Source organism: Vipera ursinii (genome assembly GCF_947247035.1).
Source record: "Vipera ursinii genome assembly, chromosome: 2".
Classification (NCBI taxonomy): domain Eukaryota; kingdom Metazoa; phylum Chordata; class Lepidosauria; order Squamata; family Viperidae; genus Vipera; species Vipera ursinii.
This window is the reverse complement of record NC_139513.1, coordinates 236,171,902-236,192,662: the sequence shown is the minus strand read 5'-3', so window position 1 is coordinate 236,192,662 and position 20,761 is coordinate 236,171,902. Positions and strand designations below refer to the sequence as shown.

Sequence of the window (20,761 nt, the reverse complement as noted above, 5' to 3'; positions counted from 1 at the left end):
GCTGTGATCTGGGTTTGGTTCCATATGGTTATATATATGCCCTAAGTATAATCTTGCCTTCTTCAACTTGATACTTTCCAGATGTGTTGAATTACAGTTGCATCAATCCTCAAAGCCCTAATCTTATACAACATCTATTGTACTACCATTCATACACATGCATTTAAAAAACCTGCGTTTTTTATACAAATTTAATTTGTGAAGCATTTTTGCAGTTTTATTGAATGCAGCTGTTCTCATTTAGTGTCTTGTTAGGTCTTTCAGTTTGTTACCTTACAAGTTCTGTGTCTATAGTTAAGAATACAATGCACAGATTACCCTACAATTTATCTTTTCAGCCTTTTATATGTCTTGACAGTTTCATGCTTAGATTCTCTTTCTATAGTTTGATCTCAAGAATTTATGTATTTAAAATAGTGGGAAATAAACTCTGTTATGTTGCAATAAAAATAACTGATTTTCTATGGTCTCACCATGTCCTTTGGGTGCCCCAGAACTTAGCAAAAGATAAGAGCTACCTTTTCAGATTATTTAATATATACATGTTGTTAGAACAGCGCAATATGCTTCAATTTATGACACAGGGTATTTTTCATAGCAACCTCTCCATTCTGGCTTTTATGTCTGCTCAAAAAAGCATTTGTCATTTTTTAAAGCCAAAAAAAATAATCAAATGTGTTTTATATCCAAGACATTTGTATTATATATATCTTACATAGTAAAACAAGGAGAAAGATGACTGCAATAAATTTTCCCTCAGTCAGTGGTATATTTGTCTTTAGCTTGATAAGCCGCAGACCTGCAGCAGCCCACAAAATGAGGGAAAACCTTAGCTTTAACTCTTTGCTCAAATATCTTTCTAAATTAACCATTTTAATAACCAAATCTGGTTAGTTATTACCCTGCAAGTAAGATAAACCAGTCTTATGTAAAAATGGGTATTGTGTCTGGGTGTATTTATGTATTTATGTGCATATTCACACACATAAAAAAGTCATGCTGTGCTTCATGTTCCATTCACCGTGCATTTGGGCACAAAAGGAACACTTTCTACAACTTTTTAAAACAATTCTGTCTTTTTCCAGAATTTCACAACTTTTAACTTAAAACTGTTAAAAAAACCTATTTTCTTATATTTCAGTTCATTCGTATATTTTCTGACTGCTGTTAGCCATGCTAAGTTTCCTATGGATACCAGAGACTCCCAGCTAGGATTAAAGTCAAGGCCACCATTTTGATTTTTGGACCCCTTTTTGGATATTCCTGATGGATATAAATGTGGGATTATAAATTGAAGTCATTATGCACATACATTGCAGTAAGTATAAAACTTGTGTAAGTACAGAATTCCCATACTGAATGCAGAATGTGGCAGGGATTTTTTTCTGCTCAATGCTGGGAAAGATTGAGGGCAATAGAAGAAGGGGACGACAGAGAATGAGGTGGCTGGATGGAGTCATTGAAGCAGTAGGCGTGAGCTTAGATGGACTCCAGAAGATGGTAGAAGACAGGAAGGCCTGGAGGAACATTGTCCATAGGGTCGCGATGGGTCGGACACGACTTCGCAACTAACAACAACAACAAATGTTCTTTCAAATTTTGATTTCTCATTTCTTGACTTTGGTTGTTTCTGCCACTGCTCTGGCAGGGATAGGTAACTATTATGCATTATATATAAGATGAATTCAAACCAGAAGAAATAATTCTGTCACATGAATCTTGCAGGCAGTTCCATCCAAGCCATGAGCAAAACGGGATCTGAGAAATCCAGTGTTATTGTCATAGCCTCAGGAAACCCAAAGCCAAAAATTACCTGAGGTTGATCAAATACAGACACCACCTGAATATCTGGGGCAGTCAGAGAATGATGTCAGGCCTCCACTCTTCCTGCACCTGCAAGTAAAGTGAAGAGCAGAGCAAAGACATTCTATAACAGGGGTCTTCAAACTTGGCCCTTTTATGACTTGTGGACTTCAACTCCCAGAATTCCTCAGCCACTAGTTGGTCCACAAGTCATAAAAGTCCTGTAAGACTACTTGCCAAACAAGGGTGTAAATCCCTTGATTAATGGACGGTCTGATCTGGCTTTTGGAAATTTGGACTGGATTTTGACTATTCTTCTGTGTGCTGTCACTAAAAACAAAACCACTCAGACAAGCTTCTCTTTTCAGAGACACTGTTTTGGACTGCATTCCTTGCCTGTTATCTCCTTGATCTTGAATAAAAGGTTAATTTCCATAACAGCTGTGTGTGTGTATGTGTGAATGGTATGCTTTGCAGGTGTAGTATGTAAAGCAATCATATAAATGGGATATGAACAGTATGTAAACTGGGGTTTGCATGAACAAACAAGTATACACAGCACTGTGTGAGACTCTGAATGCTTCAAAGATTTCCTATTCCTGCCCTAGTTAAATAAACTGGAAACAAACTTCTATATGGTTCTAATTTTTTTCAGTAGAAGCCTGGGATTATACAGATGGTTGGGAAAATTATTGTTTACATTTATGAATTGATGTTGGAACCTCAGACTTAGTTTTACTTTGACATAACCATCCAATAAACAGTAAACTTTTCAGAAGCAGAATGAAACTGGAGTTTTATTTGGATTCTCAAGCTGAGTATTGACATGCTAATGTTTTCAACACTGATATAGACAGTTGGGTGAAGAGTGTTCAATCCCAGTTGGGAAAGGGAATGAAAATCTTACAAATAGAACAATACAGCTGATTTTATTATGCAGAGTAAATGTATCCCAAATATTAAGATTTAGCAAGTAACAGCATTAGACAAAGAACTTTTCAATCGTTTGTTGCACAAAAAACAAAGACAGATAAATTATAAATTTATTAAAACTAAGTTTATTATACTAGTATATACATTTTAAATCCACACGCAAAAAGATTGCATTTTCAAGAATTATTACATTTTCTTTAAAATGTTTTTATCTTTGCAAAAATAATGTCCTTGCATAGAGTAGTACTCTTTTTAAGAGCTATAGACATATTACATAAATTAGCAGTTTCATCAAATTATCAATCTGATAACCAATTATCAATCAAGTTTACCAATGCAATAATATTAAGACTACTTTTGTCTCTTCTATGTAATAAAAGTATAAATAGCAACAATATAGAAGGGAGAAATATGAAAGACTCAGATATGTCTAATTATTCCAGCCATGTAGAACTCAAAATTAAGCAAGTCAACATTAAAAAAGGAGAATGTAATTTCCCCTCTTAGTCTAGTTGTAGATAGCAAAGATTTTGTTTTGTTCAAGTCTGCAAATACTATTTTGGTTCAAGTACAAAAATTCTGAAAGATATCAGCCCCCTCAAGCCAGTTTTGAAAGCAGTTGAGCCCTCTCTCATGAATCTGCTTTCTCCCTTTATCAGTAATGACTTCTCCAGTTTGTTTAACAATCACAAGTTTGGGAATGGCTGTTATGTTATATTTCTTCTTCAATTCACTGTAAAGAAAAGAGAAAAAAATGCTGTACTATGTGCATATAAGTAAATGAACAATCAGGCCTGTCACTATTTATCCATCACTGTGACATTTGTCTATAACTGATTTTGAAAGCATAATCAAGCCACCTGAGTTCTTAATGATTAGGAAGATGCCATTTTCTTCAAAAGTTATACCTTTGTTTCTCCAAATACTGTATGTCTTGAAAGGTTGTACATAAATGTTCTTAAGATGGTGGTGCCTGGAATGGCTGCGGCTGCATTGGCTCTTGAAGGCGAATAGTTTTGGGAGGGATAGTAAGGGCTATAGGCCACATGATCAGGAAGATTTTAATGTGTTTGAGCAACATGGTAGAACTAAGGTAACATACGACCGACAATCTTTGCTGGCATGGCGAGTTGCTAGTTGTTTTGGAACTGTTGGTGAGACCGTTAAAAGTCGTTGGCGCTGTTTGAATTTGTTCTACCAGCAGCAAGATCTGACTGCTGGCCTAGTGATGGATTGTACTGCAAATCAGGGCTGTTTCCAGAGGAAGCAGAGGAGGAGAGGACCTGGAGCTTATGGAGCGAAGGAACTGGATGAGGCTGTCGGCAGGCCCAGAGTAAGAGAGAGAGGCTTTTGGAGGAGTTGGTGGCGGCGGCAGCGTGCTCCAGGGGTGAAAAGAAGCAAGGCCTCTTTAAGGAAAAGGTGGAAGAGTCAGGATCAGAAAAAAGGAAAGAAGGCGAGGTTGTCAGAATACAAGCGAATTTGAGGGCTAATCCACATGGAGCCCCATTTCCATCTGTCCTGTTTGCCATCGTTCACTCCCTAGAGACTAAAATGGACAATGTGAAATTTGAGCGGTCCCCGAACAAGGAGTATATATCAGAGGTGGTGACCCTTTGAGAGCCGTATGCAACGATATTTCATTTTGATGTATGCCGATTGGTGTACATTCAAAGTGACAATAAAGTTATTATGATCATCATTATCAAATGACTCATTTCTTAAAATTTTAAAAGCAGAGTGTTACAAAATGTTTCAGGCTTGGTCAGGATTTTCTTGTACATACTTGAGACAATGAATTTTGTATTTAAATTGAAGAAAAAAAATTCTACTGACAGATGCCCAATGCAAATCCGTTACATGAAATACTGTGCGGTGCATCTGTGAATATCTACTCCATTGTCTGGTAAAGATTGCAGCAGTTTATTTGGGGTGAACCATTGGTTCAATTTAGCATATCTAACCAGTTTGGGGGCAGTTCCAGCATAAAATTACCTTAGTTTTCAAGCTAATGTCCCACAGTCAGTAAAGAAATTAAATTTGAAAAGAGATTAAATATTTCAGCAAGATGATGATTGCAACTGTGCTTTCAAACCTACCATGAATACTTCCTGGAAAGAAAAAAAAATGAGAATGACCTTCTCAGTCTCCAGCCTGAAATATTATTGAAATTCTGCAAGATTTTAATTAATTAATTTATAAAATTTATTGGCTGCCCATCTTATCCCAGGACATCTCTGGATGGCTTACAATCATAAAAATGTATTTATACAGTATCCCAGCTTCTGCCAACCTAGCAGTTCGAAAGCACATAAAAATGCAAGTAGAAAAATAGGGACCACTACGGTGGGAAGGTAACAGCGTTCCGTGCGCCTTTGGCATCTAGTCATGCCGGCCACATGACCACAGAGACGTCCTCGGACAAGCACTGGCTCTTTGGCTTTGAAACGGAGATGAGCACCGGCCCCTGGAGTTGGAAACGACTAGCACGCATTTGCGGGAGAAACTTTACCTTTACCTATACAGTATATTAAAACATAAATAAATTCAAACTAGGCATTCAAATCTAATGCCACGTGCGGAGGGTGGGGGCTGGGTGGAGGGAGACGGGATTGGTTGTTAAACAACCACTCTACTGTGCTGTTCCGCCACTGGGGTCCCAAGCCAACTGGCAGAGCCCTTACAAAAGGATAGGAGGGTTGGGGCTAACTTCACATTGGGGGACAAGATGTTCCAGAGGGCAGGAGCAACAGCAGAGAAGGCCCTCCTCCTGGACTCCACCAGCCAAAATAATCAGGCTGACTGAACCCACAACATGCCTCCTCTGCTGGCACGAGTGGGAAGGGCCAATCCCAGTGGGGTGAGACGGTCCCTCAAGTAGACTGTTGGTGGTGCAACATTGGAAGAAAGATGATTTACCTACAATAGAACAATGGATACTTAAAGTAATGGACGTAGCTGAAATGGCAAAAGTTTCAGCTTATTTGAAAGAACAGTCACAAGAAAAATATATTTTGGAATGGAAAAGATGGATTGATTATATTCAGAACAAATATAGGACTAAAAAAGTTTCAAATAGTATATGAATAATTTTTACAATTATAGAAGTGTTATTATAATTACTTTAGTTTTGTTATAAGGGAGTTAAAGGATGGAAGGTTTGTTAATGTTGTAATAGATATTTAGCATATGTTTGCATAAGATTTCTATATGTAATACCCTGTATCCTGATTTGGGAAGTCCGGGGGGGGAGGGAAGGGGGGAGGGTTGATGGGGAGGGGGGGTTATTATTAAAAATTTTGTAAAACTTTTCAATAAAAAAGTAGCCTTGATCGTGTTAATATATGCAAGGAGACATAAGAATACTGCTGAGCTATAGGAGAAAACATCCAAACACCCCTGGTTGCCATGAAGGCCTGCAAGATAAGTTAGCTTATAAATTATTAAAATAAAATAAAATGATGTTGAAATTACAAGGAAATGAATATTAACGGATGATGTGGCTATACAAAAAGTATTTTATCAACCAGATGAGCCAATTATTCACACAGAATCAAGGTAATCCTGCTTTATTTCTGAACAGAAGCAAAGAGGGGCCCCCTCTGCTGACAGTTTCAGTTAAACTTCAGCAGAAAGGAAGAGGACCCAAGAGGCAGGTTTACATTAAGGCTTTTATACTTTTTGCACGAACAAGCACAAGGTTACAATCTCACTCCTTGGTTATTTATCATTTCCTGGGCATACCGATCTGGACCCCTGCCCAGATTCTCCCTATAGCTACTTCTACTTCTCACGACATTTCCTAGAACTGTTCGACCACATCTCTTCATCAAACTGATTCCTCCTCTATTGGTCTCTAGGCCTTCTGCAGTTTCTAGCAATCATTGTGGTTCATTCTTATCTTGTGGTTTAGCATCTGCTGGCAAACTTGTACCAGAGGTTCTTTTATAAGTTAAAATTGAAGTACATGTCCTTCATTGACCAGGACTTCACTGGACCAAGATTAAAGTACCAGGTCTTCATAGAAGACATGATGTTCTACAGATAGTCCTCAACTTACAACAGTTTTTACTGACTATTCAAAGTTACAACGGCACTGAAAAAGTGACTTATGACCATTTTCACATTTCTAACCATTGCAGCATCCCCACGGTCATGTGATCAAAATTTGGATGCTTGACAACTGATTTATATTTATGATGGTTGCAATGTCCCGGGAGTCACGCAATCACCTTTTGTGATCCCATGAAGAAAGATGCCCATTGTAAGAAATGGGGAACTGTAGCTCCAGAGAATACAGTATTCCATGCTGTTGTTTACATGCCCATTTATTTGCAAATGAACAGTGAACCATATAAAGACACTTCAGGGTTGATCTCCATGCTGTGAAGCTTCAAAATGTATCCCAAATTGTAGGGAAATCTGGAGGCTAAAAGGAGTTCAGGAGCTATTATCTCTGATAAGATTTTGCACAAGGGTAAAATTAATCTTTCTGATTGCAAGCTCTCTGTCGTACCTACAAGCAAAATAGCTCTCCGCATAGCAATGTAAAATTTTTGGCCTAATGTTAATGACTTGACTAACCGAGAGTTATATGATTGCCTGAAAGTAATGGATGATTACTGGTTAAAGTGCCTGGGGCATCCTGGCTTCTTTCTTAAGTGCCTATTTTTTTTCTTGTTCCATTCCAGTTAAATCTGAAGAGGAGATAACTAAATTCTGGCTAATATCCATATACCGGTACTTTATTCTCTTCCTCTTCAGCACTGACACAAACTTTGGGGAGCCATTCATCACAAACACGTGTTTAGAAATATTTTTGTATTTAAAAAAATGATAAAATGAATGCTCAGCAACAGAGGTTTTTTTTTACTTCTGAATAATAATGTTACTCCAGTGGAAAAAAAGCATGCCCTTGTGAGGGCTTTTTTTTATTATTGGAAAACTTTATAGAGCACTGAGGGCTGTAGGCATAGGGAGAGTAAGGAAGGGATACATGAATAGAAGGCATACAAGAAGAATTGGTGTGATCAATAAACACTGTTCCTGAACCTGTGGAACAGTCCTTCAAAGTTAATGGAAATTCTCAATCATCCAGATCATGGTTGTGCTTTTTTGAAAAGGCTACTGGACTTTCTTGGGTTTTTTTTCCCTTGAAAATGTTTTGCTTCATAGACCTATCAGCCTGACCTCAATACCTGGGAAGATTCTGGAAAAGATAATCAAACAACAAATCAGCGAACACCTTGATGTGAACAAAGTTATCACTAAAAGCCAACATGGGTTTGTCAAAAACAGATCGTGCCAGACAAACCTTATTGCATTCTTTGACCAAGTGACAAAACTAGTGGACCAGAGGAATGCCGTAGATTTAATTTACTTGGATTTCAGTAAGGCATTTGATAAAGTAGATCACAACCTACTACTTGATAAGATAGAAAAATGTGGGTTAGATAGCATCACCACCAGATGGATTCGTAGCTGGCTGACAGGCCGTACTCAGCGTGTGGTCCTCAATGGAACTGCATCTACATGGAAGGAAGTGTGTAGTGGGGTGCCCCAGGGCTCTGTTCTGGGCCCAGTGCTCTTCAACATCTTCATCAACAATTTGGATGAGGGGATAGATGGGGAACTCATCAAATTTGCAGATGACACCAAGCTGGCAGGAATAGCCAATACTCCAGAAGATAGGCTTATAATACAGGAGGATCTGGACAGACTCGAACACTGGGCACTATCTAACAAAATGAAATTCAATTGTGAAAAAAGTAAGGTTCTGCATTTAGGCAGGAAAAATCAAATGCACAGGTATAGTATAGGTGGTACCTTGCTCGATAGTAGTAACTGTGAGAGGGATCTCGGAGTCCTAGTGGACAATCACTTAAATATGAGCCAGCAGTGTGCTGCAGCTGCCAAAAAAGCCAACGTAGTGCTAGGCTGCATTAACAGAGGAATAGACTCAAGATCACGTGAAGTACTAATACCACTTTACAATGCCTTGGTAAGGCCACACCTGGAATACTGCATCCAGTTTTGGCAACCACGATGTAAAAAAGATGTCGAGACCCTAGAAAGAGTACAGAGAAGAGCAACAAAGATGATTGGGGGACTGAAGGCTAAAACATATAGGGAACGGTTGCTGGAATTGGGTATGTGTAGTTTAATGAAGAGAAGGGTGAGGGGTGACATGATAGCAGTGTTCCAATATCTCAGGGGCCGCCACAAAGAAGAGGGAGCCAAGCTATTCTCCAAAGCACCTGAAAGCAGGACAAGAAGCAATGGATGGAAACTAGTCAAGGAGAGAAGCAACCTAGAACTAAGGAGAAACTTCCTGACAGTTAGAACAACTAACCAGTGGAACAACCTGCCTCCAGAAGTGGTGAATGCTTCAACACTGGAAGTTTTTAAGAAGAGACTGGACAGCCACTTGTCTGAAATGGTATAGGGTTTCCTGCCTTAGCAGGGGGTTGGACTAGATGACCTCCAAGGTCCCTTCCAACTTATTATTATTATTATTATTATTATTATTATTATTTTAATAATAATAATAATAATAATAATAATAATAATAATAATAATAATAATAATATCCAAGAAGCTTCTTCAGTTTCCTCCTTTAAATTTCTGGGAGTCTACCTTTGTGAAGATCTGACCTGGAAAGTTAACACAACCCAGGTGGCTAGAAAGGCCCAACAGAGGCTTCACTTTCTTAGGGTCTTGTGGAAGAACAGGGTAGAACAATGGCTAATGACCCTCTTTTACCAGTCTACTATAGAGAGCGTCCTCTTGTATGGTATTGTGGTTTGGTATGCTGGTATGGTCTGACAGCCGCGGATAGGAAAGTATTACAGAGGGTAGTGAGCACAGCACAAGACATTGTGGGCTGTTCCCTGACACCACTGGATGACATCGCCAGGGCTCGTTGCCTTGGAAGAGTGAGGAAAATTCTCAGGGACGACTCACTCCCTGGACGGTATCTCTTTACTCTCCTACCATCGGGTAGGAGATATAGGAGTATAGCCAGCCGTACCAACAGGCTGAAAAACAGCTTTTATCTGTGGGCTGTTAGGCTTTTGAATGGGATATAATCTCTGTGAATTTATGCAGAATTGACTTGGGAGGCCGGTGTGTGGTGTAATTGGTTCACATGGTGTGGTAGGATGGAGGGTTTGTTGTCACTGTGTGTTGGGGGGAGGGAGCATGGGGAGAGGCTCAGCTAATCTCAATGTTCACATGTTGTACTTTGACAATAAAGGTTTATTATTATTATTGTTATTAAGAAGTCTCTTGGATGAGAAGCGAAGCGTTCTCAGAGGGGAAAACAACAACCAAGAAAGCCTAGCTGCTTTCCAGAAAAAGCAACTTTGGGACAGCCATTCAAAGCACTGTCACCAGAGCTCCCCATGGTGCCTTCATCACTGCATCTCATGTGTTTTTACTTATTCTCGCGCCTCTCGAATGGACTGGATTACAACTCCCATAACTCCCCGTCAAAACATTCAAATTATGGGACTTGTAGGCCGAGCCATCTGGAGGGCGCCAAACCCGAGGAGGTGACCAAAAAGTTGCCTGCTCAACTCTAGCAAAAGACTGACGGGGGTGGAGGGGGGAGGTGAGAGGAGCGGAGCGGAGGAGGATGGGAAGAGCGCTTCTCCCAGCTTGCAGGCGCCCACCATACTTACTGCTTAAGGGGGTCGTGGAAGGGCAAGGCCAGCCAGTCCGGGTGCATCTTGTACATAAAGCTCGCCATTTCTTCCCGGTTGCGGTCGGACGAGATGAAGACGATCCGTAAAGGGGCCGGATTATTGACGACATCCACCAACGCGCTGTAGAAATCGCACAGCGTCGGGGTGAAGTCCCTGCAGAGGGAGCACCAGGCGGCCGAAAAGTACAAGCCCACGACTTTGTTCTCCAAAGCCTGCTGGGGGTCCACGAAGCCGCCCTCCAGGTTCACCAGGATCCGCCCGCTGAACAAGTCCACCATTCTGCGAGCGAGCGAGCGAGCGGCCGCCCGAAGGTTACAGCTACGGGCGCCTTGAGGAGCTTCGTAGGAAGGAAGGAAGGAAGGAAGGAAGGAAGGAAGGAAGGAAGGAAGGAAGGAGTCACCTGCAGGACGGCCGGCCCTTGAACTGCTCTGCCGACCCTCGCAAAACATCCACAGGACAACTTTCCCCGATGGCGGGAAAAAAAAATGGGCACTGTTCTCTTTTCCGCTCCTGCTAACTCCCCAAGTAGGTTCTTCCCTCCCAAAAGTGCCCTGGGAGGCGGCGCGGGGCGCGGTCAGCAAAACGGGTCCTCGGATCCGATCTCTGCCCAGAACCGCCCTGGGGAAGAAGAAGAAAAAGAAGAAGAAAAAGAAGGAGGAGGAGGAGGAGGAAAGGCTCGACGCCTGGAGCGCAGACACGTAGGCAGGAGGAGAGAAAACAAAACGGAACGTCGGGCTCACAGAATCCGATGAGCGGGATTAAAGGCTTGTGAATTTATTCCCCGCAGCTATAAATGGATTTAACGTTTTTAAAAATAGACCCCCTAAAGCCAGACTGAGGAGCGTTGGGAAAGCTCGCATCTTCTCAGTAATATTCCCCAGACCCCGTTGCACGTCGACGGGGCGTGTCTCTGTTGAGAAGACGGAGCGACAAGTGTGATCAAATTAACGGTCGCCCTTCAAATCCAAGACCACGACGACAGGCCAGCACATGGTCGACTCGGGCATCTTCAAGCCTCAAGTACAAATACCCCAATAACCTTCGTATAGGAGTCTTCTTCAGCCAGGTAATCTAGTACCGTATATTGCAAGGCAGAGCATTCTCAGTCAGCGCAACCACGTTGGAGGACAACTGGGAACAATGGGAAGGACTGGTTAAGAACTGGCACAGAGCTGTGAAAATATAATTGCAAAATCATGTGAACCTAAGTAGAGGTTGGACTGTAATGAGGTGCCTCAGCTTGAACTGGCTCCTCCCTTAGGTCCTGCAGTTATGAGAGAACTCTGTTTTGCACGTATTCTGCACCTCAGTGACTGGAAAGTGCTGCCACCATTCCTTCCTTCCCAACCAGTTTCTCACTTCCACTTTTGGCTGTCTGCTCAGGTGACTATTAATGGGCTCATAAAGCTGTGATTTAAAGGATGAGCTGCTCCCCACTGCATGTACACAGAAGCATCCACAGCCAGAAAGTATATCTGTATGGCCAGGTACATGAGTATTGCCTTAAGCAAGTTTTTTGAGTAATAAGTAATAACAGGGCTTTTTTTCTCATAGAACGCTCAGAACGGAGTTCCGGCACCTTTTTTGGATGGAACCTTGTAGGATAAACAAGGCGGGTTGTATGACGTGTGAGTTCCGGCACCTTTTTCTTTTACAAAAAAAGCACTGAGTAATAATAATAAAAAAATTCTTCCAATGTTTTTGAGTGTAGCCCTAGGAGGCTCCATCAATGACAGTCAATAAGGAAGTCTTGAAAAGAAGAGACACAGCCATGCACTCCCAGCATAATTGTTCAAATCGCTCAGTTTCCTAAAGAAGTTGCAGGCCTTATTAAATATATGCTGGAAATTTCTCCTGATAACTTTTGTCTTACTCTTTCCATCTCACAAACACTCACTGCAGTGGAAAATGTCAAGCTTTGCTTTGGTCGCATAGCAAGTGCTCCTTTGAGAATGGTACAGATTACGGTAGATTCAGGTGGAAGGAGCTACAGATGGGGGTTCTTGTTTTCTATGGTATAGTCATAAGGCAGCTGGGAATTCTGAGATTGCGGTCCCTGTGTAGCCAGATGAGAAAAGGCCGAACGTTAGTCTGGGAAGAAAAAGATCAGATTCAAGTCGACACATCACCATGAAGGTCATTAGTAATTTTAGGCTAGTCATTATCTCTCATCCCATCCTACTATAGACAGTTACTGAGATTAACAAGAGTTGGGTCCTCTGGGAACATACAATACATAACACATAAAAATAATGCATGGCTATAGGAGCCTTCTGCATCTTGTATTTTTCTAACAGTCTGGTAATTATATGCAGTGCAGTTTATTTATGTAGACTGCGAAGCTAATATCATCTAGGGACCTAGAAGAGAAGACCTTAGAGAGTCAAAGTTATCTTGTTTCCTCTAGAGGAAAACTAAACCAAATCATTGAACGTGATTCTAAGAAAAAGTGTGGATTGTTGTACTCTGTGGAGATACAGTTAACAAAAGGCCTCTTATAGGTCTAAATATTTATGACTATAAATATATTTAACTGTAAATATTGCAGCTTTCCACAAAGTAGGTTTTGCTTGTTTATATTACCCTTTAGCAATTAAATAATTATAACACAATCATAGATCTTCCCTTGAGAACTGTTAAACAGCAAAAATATATATATATTACTTGACTATTTGATGAAAAGGCTAATTTTAATGTACTGCAGATGCTTAATAAAATGTCATTTTTGTTGGAGGAGCAACTAGCAAATAATATATCATTTTGTATATTTATTAGACATCAACACCCACAATTCCCAACTCACATGGCTGGGAAACATTGGAATGGAATAGATTAATAAAAAGCTTTTTGTTTGAAAAGAAGGATTCAATTATTTATGCACAAGCTCTGGACATGTACCGTATTTTTCCATCTATAAGATGCACCCTTGTATAAGACACTGGCATGAGAGTTTCTCTGCACCAATCAGCTGTTCGGTGGAGTGCTGGACTTTACTTCAGAGTCCTCTTTTCCACTGAACTGTCAGCTGGGGTTTTTTTTAGGCAGAAATTTGCTAATCTTTAGGCTTCTTATCATTTGGGCTTCCAGAAGCATGTTACTTCTGCCTTCAGAAATAGCCCAAGTGATAGATTATCAGGGCACAACATATCCATACTCTTCAACTATCATTCAAGTAACTTGAAAAGTGGCTAAAACATCCAACCATAGAGCTACCCATAATGACTCAAATCCCACCAAACTTTAAGGAGAGTAATTATTTTTCTCCACAAGCAGTTGACGTTGACTGTGAAGGAAAATAAGGCCAAGGACATCTACAAATTATTGCTGCTATATTGTCTGTAGAAAACTGAACAAACAGAAGTACTTGCCACCTTATTCACTGAGGCAAATATGAACTTACTTCTCATGGCTTCAAAATTATGCTGCATACTTTTCTGCAGTTTCAAGGACTATGGGAACATATTAAGACAATTACGAGTTACCATTTTGAATTGCAAAACTTGAGACAACCACAGGATTGCAGCAAAAATATGCTATATGTGGGGGCCCTATATAAGGGCTGTAGATCTTATTTATACCTGTGAATCATATATGGCCCACCAGACCTAGCAGCAGGCTGTTTAACCATAAAGGTTTAGGATAAGGCTAGGCAATATTTTTATGCCTAAAATATTTTTTGGAATTTTGAGTACATGCAGTAGATGTATACGTAAGGTAGTCCTCACCTGTGACCACAATTAAGCACAAAATTTATGTTGCTAAGTGAAACATTTGTTCAGTGAGTTTTGTCCATTTTACAACTTTTCTTGCCACTGTTGTTAAGTGAATCATTGCAATTGTTAAGTTAATAACATGGTTATTAAGTGAATCTGGCTTCCCCATTGACTTTGCTTATCAGACGGTCGCAAGAGGTGATCACATGACCCAGGGGCACTGCAACTGTCATAAATACGAGTCAGCTACCAAGCGTCTGAATTATGATCATGTGACCATGGGGATGCTGCAGTGGTCATAAGTGTGAAAAATAACCATAAGTCACTTTTTCTAGTGCTGTTGTAACTTTGAATGGTCACTAAATGAACTGTTATAAATCAACGACTACCTGTATTTTCAAAATAGTTGCTCTGGTTGATCTGTCCACAAAATGGCTCCTACAGCAAGTAAAACCCGGGGGCGGGGCAGCGCTAGCACCGGTGGAATGCTCGGGACAGCGCTAGCACTGGCAGGACGCTCGGGGGTGGGGTGGTGCTAGTGCAGCATTAGCACGCGTGGGGGGTGAGTGCATACGCATGCAGTGGCCATCCCTTCATGTGGCCTGGTGGCCAAGCAGCCATGGTCCAGTAGTGGGCCACAGCCCACAGTTTGGGAACCCCTGAGCCAAGATGCTGTGTACCATCCTAGCTGGGACTTCTGTAGGTTCAAAGAGATTCCTTAAAAATATATGATTCTGGAAGCAGGTGTTTTGCACCATTCATTTTCCTATGTAATTTTTATTAAAAAGTCAGAAGATGCAGGAAGACTGATGGACACCAAGGGAGCTGTCTGGAGTTGCTCACACTTGGTGTAAAGCTATAGCAGAAATACACCAACATCTTATTCTCACTTAATATATTAGACACTGTCTTTGATTGATTATGTACTATCAGGTCAGTGTTGATTCTTAGTGACTATATCGATTTTCTCCATGAACTTATCTTTAGGATAGAGAAACTATTGGATCAGTTGTAATGCATATTTGCTTGTTTGCCCCCAAATGGATAATTTATAAAGATTGAGAGTCACTTTAATTAGATGCTAATGAAAACTATGAAGCAGCTGCTGTGAGTCAAGTGCAGAGCTCTGTCTTAAGAATCTGTTTGGAACCTGATAATGTATTTAACAAACCAGATATTGTCATTTGGATAGTTTATGTCATGGTGATGTCATGTTTAATTCATTTCATTCTAAAAGAATTGTATATTTCAGGAGCTTCACACATAAATATCTTGAGCTAATATTTTACTATATTTTTGGCAATTTTTACATTTATCATCTCTGGATGTATATATTCCATAGGGCCTGCACAAACATGCATAGCTGGGCAGTAAGAATTTAGAGGGAAAGAACATCTCAGATAACACAGTTTTGAAAGTATTACTATGCAAATTTCACAGCAATGCTTTAGTTGCCTTGAAAACCTACTATCCATACAGGTGGTTCTCAGTTAACAATCCCTTGTTCAGCAATTTTTCAAAGTTAAAATGGTGCTGAGTCCAGTCCTCAAAGTTCCAGCCTTCCTAGCACCCCCACAGTCACATGATCATGATCTGGACATTTGGCAGTTGGCTCGCACTTCCAAAAGTTGCAGTGTCCCACAGTCATGTGATCATATTCGTGACCTTCCCTGCTGGCTTCCCACAAACAAAGTCAAAGGGGAAGCCTTGTATTCTCACTGTAATAGTTAATACTGATGAATCACTGGTTTTGTCAAAATGAAGATAATTTACATCAAGTCCAAAGGACTGCTGAAATCACGGTTAACAATTTATTACATTTTCAAAATTTAGCTCTTTTTGTGTAGTTTGGTGAACAAGCTTTGTAGTATAATGAACCAATATAACACTGAAGTCTTTCCAAATATTCATACTTGAAAATTGCTAGCAGAATGATTGACAACATGTTATTTATTGATTGACAGCATGTTTTTATAGCATATTTCTATGTTATATTTTAAATGTATTTTGAAATATATTTCTAAATACTTGAGTAGGCAGGAGATAAAATTGAATGGCATTTTCCAAGGACATAAACTCCACATTTCTCTAATAATAAGATCTTGTTAGAAAGATGAAAATCTTCCAAAATTCCCTTTAAAAAAGCCCAGCCACTTTCCGTGTTCATAGAGTTTTGGAATTTCTCTTAAATAATGTAAAATATATATATTAGCACAATACTATGGTATAATATTATAACAATAAATAAGAATAGGAATCGAATAGGAACAGCTATAAAGACTCAAATATCCACTGAAATATTAACATAAGGTAAAGGTAAAGTTCCCCCGCACATGCGTGCTAGTCGTTTCCAACTTTAGGGGCCGGTGCTCATCTCCGTTTCAAAGCCGAAGAGCCAGCACTTGTCCAAGGATGTCTCCATGGTCATGTGGCCGGCATGACTAGACGCCAAAGGCGCATGGAGTGCTGTTACCTTCCCACCGTAGTGGTCCCTATTTTTCTACTTGCATTTTTACGTGCTTTCGAACTGCTAGGTGGGCAGAAGCTGGGACGAGTAATAGGCGCTCACTCTGTTACGCGGCACTCGGGATTCGGCCCGCCAATAAAGACTCAAATATCCACTGAAATATTAACGTTTCTACTTAAAAATTTCACTTGAATTCAAAAAGACTTACGATATAAATCTATAGCCTCAGTCTAGATTTACTTGCTGTTAAGCAACTACTGGATTGCCATCTAATGTATGTTTCCCAAAACCCAGAATTCTTTTTTTTCTTATTTTGCTTTTAAAGTTCCCTGGCTGCAAAAATTTACTTGCTGGAAGAATCCCAACTTTAATATTTTGCCATTAATAATAGTTTCTTTAAGAAATTGTGAATCTTACTGTCTATAACATTTGGGAAAGTTTTGCAGAAGAAAAGTGGGAACGTTGTCAAAGCTTCGTGATCATTTTCCTAATAAAAAATGGTTCTACTCTAGGTTTCAAGACTGAGCATTTTTCCTGTGCAAGCTCTATCCTTGACACATGAAACACTTCTGCGATACCAGTTTAAAATATAGTGAATAAAAAATGGGGTTTTTTTGCACGACCTAATGTCAGTATAATTATTCATAATTCCAGTTTTATACAAATTTTTCATTTTAGGAAGTTGGGTTCCAGCAAAGTTCAAAATCTAGGGTGTAATTCAGCTTCCCACACAGGAAATGAAATTCATGAATTTGTCTCTTATTTTTATTTCTGTCCAAAGTAGTCCACATCTCCCATTCACCTCATAGTCTTCCCCTCATCTGAACCCAATCAATTCCACCACCTGCCATTTGGTGCAGCTCCAGAGAACTGTAATGTCAATGTTTTTCTCCCTTTCACTAAATATAACAACTGTTAATTCATTTCAAACCTTTCAACGGCTTCTTTCTTCTTTAAAAGTCAAACTCTCTGAGAGCCAGTTTAGAACTTTGTTTTTCAGCCTTGACAACTTTACCACATGTGGACTTCAACTCCCAGAATTCCTCAGCCAACTGAAATATTTGGTTTAAATATTGCTGGTCCAAGGTTTACACAGTATTTCTCATTCTGTTACAGCTTTAAAGGGAAATGACTGATAAAGGGGTACTTTATTCATTGTAAAAATGTATGGATGGGTTTCTGTGCCATATGCAAATGTTCCTCAAAGCAACATTTAAAATTTAAAGCATCTTTAAAATTACACCAAATTTGTACATAGCATAATGGTCTTTCCTTAGTTTTATGCCCATCAGAGACTTGGTTGGGGAAATTAGTTGACAATCATTTGTCTTTCCAAAGAGGCAAATCTTGGGGAAATACTGAGTGAGAAGGACTTAGTTACTTTGCAACAAACCCATGTCTTCCCGCTTTTTTCTTTTGGATACATAGTGGGCAGACAAGGAATTGCCAAATACGGAAGCAAGCATTTTGAATTAAGCTTGATTCCTGATAATTATATGGACTTAATGTCTTATTCTCTTGCTAACAAATAGCTGAAATGGGATGATCTTTTTACAAAGCCCCTGATGTAGGCCTCCACTCTACAATACAGTCATAAACAGGGTACATATCTAACTTAGAACAGGCTATCAGATCTTTTCCGTAACATCATTCTTCAAAGCATGAGGGCCATTTAGTATTGTCTTCTAGCAGTAAATATGTAACAGTCTGTTTTAAAGTACTTCATAGTATTTTGAGCTTCTTTCCCAGTTCTTAATTGCTTGGAAAAGGGGATCTAATAATGCTGCGTATAGAAACACTGCGTAGCTCCATCAGAATGACATTTGATTTCGAAAGAGTTAAAAAGCCTTTAGGTTCCCATAGCCACCCTTAGGATTCCTTCCTTAATCCCTCATTTTACACCCCTTATTCTATATATAAGCCAAATATTTATTTGACAGACATTACTTATTCATGTGTTTAATCTGTTTTACTGACTGGCTACTAGTGTTTTATGAAAAATTTTAACTTCATAATTTTACTGGTTCCTAAAGGGAGATTGCATTTTTGTTTCATGAGAAATGTTGAGTAGCGCTGACAGAAAGGCTAGATATTTAGAATAGAATAGAATAGAATAGAATAGAATAGAATAGAATAGAATAGAATAGAATAGAATAAAATAGAATAGAATAGAATAGAATAATAGAATAAAGTGGTAGGAAAATGTAATTACTGGAAACCAAAGCAAGGAAATGTAAGATTTGTTTCTTCAGCTTCACCGCACAGGCCAGTATCAAATTCATTCAGTGAAAGTACATTCTATTTCAAAGAAAGGGAAGTTTTGGCCAATGTCAAAAAGTTACATGTGTGGGCCCTTGCGGCTCTCAAGTCTCTTTTTGATGGCCTAACTTTGGCTACACAGGCTAAAGAGCCTTGGTGGAGCAGTGGGCTAATGCCTCCTTAAGTAACACCAGCTGCCTGCAATTAGTGCAGGTTCGAGTCCCACCAGGCTCAAGGTTGACTCAGCCTTCCATCCTTCCGAGGTAGGTAAAATGAGGACCCAGATTGTTGGGGGCAATAAGCTGACTTTGTAATAATGCCGCTTGGGGTGTGTGTGAAAGCCCTAACAAGCAGGCATATACATAGAATGAAGGCTACTGCTAAGCTTGTAAGCCGCCCTGAGTCTTCAGAGAAGGGCGGGATATAAATGGAATTAAAATAAAATAAATAAATAAAATAAATAAATATCAATGACATAGTTTAATGCTATTTTGAAATCAGTAATACTTGAAAAATATTGCCCCCAAATACTGTGAACATAGTTTAAGACTCCTTAAATCCTGGTTGAATCTACTTTGTATCATCAATGTGCCTTCTGACCTCCATTCCCAAGTGTGCCTGCTGACCACTGAAATAATAATACCTTTGAAGATGTGATGGAATATGCACCTGCAGCAGCAGAGGGGGCGAATATTCCCAACTCAAGAGCTGTCCTGGAAAGAGATCTGGATTAAAAGACTGTGGTCTCGAAATGGCAGGGGAGGGGTAGGGACAAGAGGTTGAGGATAACTACACCCTAGAATCTCCGAGGATATATCCATTAGCTTAGAAAATTATATCTTTAATTTGGCAAGATTCTGGCCATTAGATGTAAGCAAATAAATGTTTGGACTCAATTGGATTTCACTGACTGGACTCTTGGCTTGGGCCTAAAAGAAAAGTCACTCTTAAAAACGCATTCAATACTCATTCATCCAGCAGTTCTCACATTTGCACTTTGATTATGGATTGAATACAGGCATAAATTTTAAAAATGCTTCCTAGATCATTATCAAATAGTTGTATGCAAAAATACTGGCACTCTGATAAAATAGCATGTTTCAGTGAATTCCCATGTAAAGGAAAAATCTATATGGTAAACACTTAAAACATGTTCAAATTCATCATGGAATATTTTTAAGATGCCCTAATCTCACTAGATTCCAGCTAGTGAACATACAACAGAGAATTTGTTTTACAGACAGCACAAAATAAATCAAAATAGCTATAGTGGATGCCTATAATAAATTAGGTTTAAAGGCACGATTTTACTTGCTTGCTTAATGCAACATCGGGTGGAGCTTCATTTACCTCCAGGGACAATGTTCCATGAAATGGGAGCTACCACAGAGAATGCCTGTAGAACAGGCTGGACATTAGATTGAAGTCGAAGAAAAATCTCTGCAAACTGGTCATATCTGCAAACAGAATTCCAGATCACTGCAAATGATCAACTGGAAGGTTTAGATATCAGACTAATTGTCTACAGGCCCATAATACTAATATAAAAATAATTTGCAAGAGAAAGTTGTCAGGAGAGAAACCCTTCTCTCCAACTTTGTTGCCTAAGATTCATTTATAGAAAAAAAGTAAAGAATATGAAAAGAATATCTTGCCAATCACTATGTATCAAAATATCCTAGAAACTAGTGTCTCATATCAGTGAAGAATCTGAAGCTGAGAAGAAATTGCATGTTATAAATAATCTAGGACTATCTATAATATTAATTTAATGAGCAATTATTTGGAACTTGCTTTAATTCTATTTATTTCATGTAGCATTTTTATTCTGTATGTTCTGTAAGCTGCCTGGGATGCAATTTGTTTTTAGCAGTAGCTAAATT

General features: G+C 39.4%; 1 protein-coding gene across 1 annotated transcript; it reads right to left on the bottom strand.

Annotated features, from left to right (window-relative positions):
• Positions 1 to 3,300: 3,300 nt before the first annotated feature.
• Positions 3,301 to 10,717, bottom strand: NXNL2 (nucleoredoxin like 2; the record flags this gene model as incomplete). The annotated part of the gene is made up of 2 exons (XM_083351597.1): positions 3,301 to 3,469; positions 10,416 to 10,717. 2 exons carry the CDS (start codon positions 10,715 to 10,717, stop codon positions 3,301 to 3,303), a joined length of 471 nt encoding a protein of 156 aa, XP_083207723.1.
• Positions 10,718 to 20,761: the final 10,044 nt, after the last annotated feature.